This window comes from Diorhabda carinulata, chromosome 6 (genome assembly GCF_026250575.1).
Source record: "Diorhabda carinulata isolate Delta chromosome 6, icDioCari1.1, whole genome shotgun sequence".
Classification (NCBI taxonomy): Eukaryota; Metazoa; Arthropoda; class Insecta; order Coleoptera; family Chrysomelidae; genus Diorhabda; species Diorhabda carinulata.
The window spans coordinates 10,107,307-10,114,398 of NC_079465.1; the positions used below are offsets into that span (position 1 = coordinate 10,107,307).

At 29.9% G+C, this 7,092-nt stretch overlaps 1 protein-coding gene across 1 annotated transcript; it reads left to right on the plus strand.

Annotated features, from left to right (window-relative positions):
• Nucleotides 1–2,966: 2,966 nt before the first annotated feature.
• On the plus strand, nt 2,967–6,984 carry LOC130895146 (uncharacterized). The gene is made up of 2 exons (XM_057802316.1): nt 2,967–3,060; nt 6,439–6,984. The coding sequence occupies exons 1-2, from the start codon at nt 3,007–3,009 to the stop codon at nt 6,946–6,948; spliced, it is 564 nt and encodes a 187-aa protein (XP_057658299.1). The 5' UTR covers nt 2,967–3,006; the 3' UTR covers nt 6,949–6,984.
• Nucleotides 6,985–7,092: the final 108 nt, after the last annotated feature.

The following is a 7,092-nucleotide window of genomic DNA, read 5'->3' on the forward strand; positions in this document are numbered from 1 at the left end:
AACTAGTTATGCGAATTAAACACACGATACTCTCCCGTCCATCATGATGAATAAACAATTATTAGATAGCTCAAAATACATATCAAGAAGAGTATACTTTGTCATTTTATTGCCGCAACCCTGGAACAATCACATTTATTACCAAGTTGATGAGGGCTTCCTTACTTCTATAACTCCTCTAACTCCTCTTTACATACATATAAAAAGGTCTAAGAAGTAAAAAGTCCTAGAAAATTATACACATTATATATTTATATATTTATGTATCTAAATATTCTTGAGTTTCGGCCTCTTCTGTTTCAAAATTAGTTTTTGTTGATAATTTTTTGAAAGAAAGATAAAAATTGACGTTTCGACTTTTCTTTAAATCTGTAGCAAAATATGATATTGACACTGACAATTTGCATGTTTATATGTTTCAATAGATCTCCTTTATCATGAATATCAAAATAAGAATAAAATCAATATCATATTTTGATAAAGAAAAGTCGAAACGTCAATTTTTATCGTTCTTTTAAAAATTATCAAAAAAACTAATTTTGAAACAGAAGAGGCCGAAACTCAAGAACATTTAGAAACCATGAACATATCAAAAGGTCTAAGAAATATATATATACATGGTTATTGTGGGGCTGTGGCAATAAAATATCAAAATAATATATTTTTATTATACATTTTTCATTATTAGAATAGAGTATTTATTCGAGTAATGTGGTTTTTATACCTATTTGGAAGTTCGAACATTCTACGTGCCATAAATATTTTAATGGAGGACTATCATAAAGTTGAAATACCATCCATTTTATTTACGATATTATTGATTCGTCTTGAAATAATCTTTTATTGAAATATTAGTAATGCTTTATAATCTTTTAATAATCTTATATTGATTGTTTCGGTAAGATCGTTAGAAAGTACTCAATCACTTCATTATTTAATTCAACAAAGTTCATATTTTTTAATTTCATTAGATTTTATTTTAATTCATCAAGATCATTGACACATGGTACAGTTATGATACAATTATTAGCTATAGCTACGACCCCTTAATATTAACATTAGCAAACTGTTCGAATTACATACATTAAGAATTAACTTGTTAGTATGTGGTTGACTGTCAGTGGTATTTTGCAGTGCTGAAATTTGGGAGTATCAGAAGCGGTCCGTGAGTCAGTCGAGTACGCCCCATACGTAGTCTCCGTACAACAACTGAGTCTCTACGACTGAGGTAGGTTTCTGAAGTCGAAGTTGTAACTTGACCAGTGGTTTGCCCATCGGTAGCGTATAGAGCGTCTTTTGTAGGCTATGACTTATTGTGGATTTGAGTCGATTCGCTGTGGAGGTTAGCAGTCGAAGCTTCTTTTGCAGCTTAATCTGAAAGTTCATTCCCATGTATTCTAGAGTGAGACGATACTCAGATTAAATGGTTACACCAAGACGGTCATTGGAGTCATGAATATTCTGAATGATAAGGTGTACCGGATTTATTTGTCTAATGGAGTTTATTAAGCGAGTCTGTGTACATAGCAAATTGTTTGTCGTCAGGGGATAGGGAGTTCAAGGCTTGAAGCATTGCATATAATTTTCGTGTGCAGAAGCTAGCAAAAGATGGTAGACAATATCGTTTGATTATTTGATGTGAATTGGCTACGGCACAACCTACGCCAACCTCAGATTTAGATGCATCAGAATACAGAATATTATTATAGTGAATGGTAATGATAATATTTTGAAATCTTTGTTTCAGTATATCGCTGTGTGTTTCATGTTAAGGAGTATGTTAAGAGATGTATTAAATTTTGGTTGTTGCCTTTTCTAAAGAGGATAGGATGGGATAGGAATGAAGGCTGTTTCAGATAGGTTGATATTGGATATGAATAATGATAGGATTACTGGAAGTGATTGGAGCTTATAGGCAAAATTACTGGTGTCAGATGATCGATTTATCAGAGGATAAACTGGTTGTTCTGAAACTTTTGCACTGTGAGACATGAGAACTAGTTGTTGTTTCAACCATAAGGGAAGTTCAATGGATTCACGATATATGCTTTAAAAGCTCTAAGGCAAATTCTTAGAGAGGTATTGTGAACAGAATTAAGAGTTTTCAAATAGGATTTGATTACTAACATGTAAATAAAGCTTTCATAATCTTATTTGGAAGGAACGTGAGATTTGTATACCTGTAGCAGGGTGTTTTCATTAGCTCCCCATTGAAGGGGGGGGGAAATGTTTGGTTTGTACCGTATAGTTCTTTGTTATTTATTTGATATGATCGTTCATAGATTTATTCGAAGTCATTATAGTTTTTAGCAGATTTATGAAATAGCATACAATATGTTAAGGTTATGAAGAAATTATTGGAGTCAAAACTTATGCAGAATTTACTTCACAGATTTACTACATTTACTTTACTTTACAGACTTACTATACTTGTTTGTTAAATTTTGTATGTATTGGAGTGATTGAAATTTCTGATGAGCTTTAGTGTAAAAAAGCATCTTGAATCATCTATTTGAAAATTTTATCCGTAATTGTAACTTTTTATTGAATTTTTTTATCAGCTGTATCCTTAAACACATAAAAAATATTCTGTTATAGATATTCAGTTCAATTTATGCACCATAGTTATCGTTATCAGTATACACAACAGTTTTTTTCTTTTTATATATATTTTTTAGGTTAGTATACAAACATATTATTCCATATATTCTAGATTTGAAAGGATAAATATTTTTCAAATATGATGAAAAAACTTCATTGGGTGGTTTATAATATTTTTCACGTACCTAAACAATTTCATTCTAGAAATGTATTTGTTTTTAAATTGAAAAGGTTCTTTTTGATTATTGAACCGCATTCTGTCTCAATGTCATATATTGTTTTTGTGTGCAAAAACAACATGAAAAACGTGTCATTTTCTTTGAGTGTAAATTATTTATAAAAAGTGATCCAATAAATAATTAGTTAGTTGCCAGCATTTGTTTTTCGTGGTCGTCGTAACGTAACATGTACGACGTACGAATTATACTATGTGTTTTGCTAGTAACATGTACGTTAAGGGTGAGTTTCAAGATCTTTTAAAAAAATAGTGCGGTATTGAAGAATCTGTGAGAGTAGTTTCAATATTTACATTGAACTGAGAGCTATTCGATGTACTCAATAGAATTATTAAGGTCATCAAGTCATTTCTTATATTTTCCTATTGAATATTTATTTACAAACTGCAAAATATTATTTTAAATTCTCACAAGTAGATACAACAAAATTTTAATTAGGAAATGTTGAAATTTTTATTTGTTTCTTATATTCTATATGCTATGGTTTGCGAATCACCATATAATTTATTTTATCGAAGCTTCTGTTGTTTTATTTGTATATTTTAATCAATTATGGTCTTGGAATTTGTTCAGCCGATATCTCTGCGTCAATTTCATCCTTTTCTAGTATACATATTATTAAGAATTTTGTTTTCAATTGTTTGCAAAAATACTGAAAAATTGAATTTGGAAATCTAAGAGATCTAAGAAGTTGTTGAATTCATCAAGAGTAATAACTATTCTCTCTTCACACGAGGAGTTTCGGCATTAACAGTTTTTTAATTTGTTTATGGCGGTCTATTTTGTAAGCTCATCTTAATTATGTTGCGGAATGTTCACAACGGATATCGAAATGTGGGAAATCCCTGATATTGTTATAAAATGCTAAATAAGGCAAACATTGTGAAAATTCTGCATAAAAAGTAAACAGAGCCTGTACGATAACAGGGTTTTATCTGCTTCCAATTTATCACACCCTACAAGCAGTTTCCATATGATAAGACATACAAAACAGAATCTGTGATTTCTGAATATTTGAAATAGCTCATAACATTTCTGTGAAGTACTACGAATTTTCATGTATGTTTGTTATTTATAAATATGATATTATAGGGCATAGACGATATAATACATTATCGAAAAATTTAGATCTAAAACAACTCAAATAAAGTACCTTGTGTGTGTTACTGTGATGCTGATTACATAGGGCAGACATCTCACTGTTTATAAAATATATTGAAATCATCAATGGGAAAAAAATAAAACTGTATAAACAAACCATAAAATGAAATGAAATTCTTGAAAAGTAATCAAATACAAAAAAGAGATTTGGAAAAATATTTATTGTGATTTGAGCGAATTTTTATTTTTATATTAATGATGTAGGTGATGTAAAGATGAATATAATTTGACAGATTGTCAATAACACGTCATATTTTGAAAATATCAAAATATTTATCGAAATATTCGATATTTTTCTTTTATATCAAAGTAGGAGGAGTCAACAAAACCTTCGGTGTATTTTTTACTGACTTCTTAGGCTTCTTAGTGTAGTGTAGAGATGGTACTTTTTTAATTTCGAACACAAGCCCATGTTTCAAGACAGTACCTGCAATAGTTATTTAAGTTGCTAGTTATGAAAAGAGCGATATTGTTCAACAAGCGTAATATTTCCCAAATGGCCAGCGAGTTTTGCAAATTACGCGTGATCAAGCCCTGGCATACATGTAGATATCAAAGTTTTAAATGAAATAATCATTAGAGAAGAAGTTCAAGAGAATATTCACCCAGAAAGTGGACTTACTATAAATAACTGTGTCTTAAATAATCTCGAAATACTTTTGAATTAGATTAATGAGTTAATTGTCAGTTGAAATAATGAAATAGTAGTAGCATCTGACTAGCCGGAATGATTTCAAATTTGTCATTGCTTATCAAAATACATGAGTCTGTGTTTGAGATTTATAGATACTAGTTAAATAAAACAGATACAGCTAAAACAAAAATTAAAACACTGTATTCATCTCACCTAGTATATCGATAGCTAAAACGTTGAATCATCTCAATACAACAATAATTGAATCAAACTCATATTTATATTTATCTTGTAATTATTTCTTGAAAGATTTTATCGTAATTTTTTTTCATATTTAGTCAGTAACAGTTGATACTAATTCATTTAAGAATTAAAATGTTTTGATAACGTTACGGAGCATTGAGTTTTACGACTGAACAACTCTAATTTTAAATGTATGTTCAAGTGTTTGTTACATTTCATGTCCATTGTAAGGTTACCTTGCATCGTCGCCTTCTTCTAAAGTGTGATAAATGTTGTTTTTGTACTGAAAAATCATGTTTACATCATAAATTTTCTGCAAATGTGATTTATTTATGTTAGTTAGTAAGCTTGGATTTATGTGTGACCTTTTGAGATCTGTATCTATTGAATTTAAAGTAACTGAAATATTTGATAAGTTTTTTCCAAGGCTTTCGTATCTTTTTTTATTAAAATGAACGTTTTCTACTGTGACAAATCTGTTGATCAGAACGACAAGCAGTACTTTTATTCATTGCATTATTTAGATACATTTCACAAAGCAATAACCATATTTATTTATCTTCCTTATATTCCTTACTTCTTGAATCAAATGAACTTTTCTTTTAATGTGAACATTATATTTGAAACCAGTTAATAAGTAGTGTTTGATAGTACATTTTAACAAATTAATATTATTATGGATACAACTCTCTTTTACCATATCAGTCTTGTTACAAATATTAGTATTTAATCTGTGAAATAAATATAAAAAATTATAATTGACCGATGAATTTGGACGTTGGTATAGGGATATAATTTTTATTCTGAACAACCCATCTCAATAACTTTTTGATGTGTTTGCCACAGAAAAATAGGTTTTTGTAAATGCTCAATTATTCGAAAATAATATCATATTTGAAATTGGCGTTACAAAAAGTCCGAAAATGAGAGTTTAAATACAAAATTTCTCAATTGTTTGATCTATTGGGGGCCATAGTTTATATATTATTTTATACCTTACGTAATTTGTTGTAAATTCTCTGATATCTCCATGGTTTATAGCTTCTACTAACTTTAGCTTATGACAAAACAAAATGATATTGTGCTCTGTATCTCCGGATTGAAAATTTCGTTTATTTCTTAGAAGAACTTTACATGAATCTCTATATATTATGATATATGAAAGTTATAATTGTCTCTATTTATTTATATGTCCAATTACTTTTTTTAATGAAACTACAGATTTATTGAGGAAACTATCAACTAGATTTGATGGTACCAGTAGAGTTGACATTCAAGAAGTTGCTAATGCAGAAGTATGAATGCTAGAAAAAATTGCAACTATTTTCATAAGCATATTGAACCTCCCACTAATCATACTATTTTTTCGCACATTGCACAGTATAAATACTTCTCTCCATATTATTTTGAATGTAGTCCATCTCTCAAAACACTTGAAATATAATGGATATATTGATGAAATTGAAGGAAGCTTCTCGATTTTGAAACCATATTAACTGGTTTTTGTTATCATTATTGGAAAAAATCAAACATTTCTTTTCAAACATCGATTTTAATTTCCAGGCTTCAACAAAAACAGATGAATCGGACAACTTACAACTATCAAAAATATTTTGTACCCCTAAAGATTTCTCCAGAGTAAACTTCGATCATTTCGAAATTCTAGAGAGAAATAATTTTGATCCTCCAGTGATTGGTAGTTCTACAGAAGATGAGTCAACAGGAGGATCAAAACAGCATCCGAAATCCTTCGCTAATGCTCAAGTTATGTTAAGGATCGGAGGAGATGATATCAAAGGGAAAAATTGTATAGATTGCCCCCAGAAATTGATGACTAAAGTAGGACAACCTTATCCTGTTCCACACTCAACTGGAATACATCATCATGACAATCAGTTACGGTCATCCGGAAATCCTTTCCTTCCATATTCTTTTGGACCTCAGATGAATCAGTACACTCCAATCTCACCTTATATGACTGTAGCTCCTGTAGCGCCATCTTTCGTTTTTCCCGGATATATTTATAATCCTTCTGATTTTCCAGGACATTATCGTCATAATGGTGAGTTATAGATACTCTATTTTTTATTTTATTAGCAGATTGTTCAAAATGCCAATATTAGATGATTTGGCATATCGGTAACTACTCGTATTATTTCTCTTTCTCTTTCTCTTTCTCTTTCTCTTTCTCTTTCTCTTTCTCTTTCTCTTTCTCTT

What these genes read in the sequence shown, in the direction of transcription:
- LOC130895146 (XM_057802316.1), top strand. Translation starts at nt 3,007, where the DNA reads ATGTACGACGTACGAATTATACTATGTGTTTTGCTAGTAACATGTACG. An exon ending in TAGTAACATGTACGTTAAGG is followed by an intron (nt 3,061 to 6,438) that starts GTGAGTTTCAAG and finishes TTTAATTTCCAG; the next exon opens with GCTTCAACAAAAACAGATGA.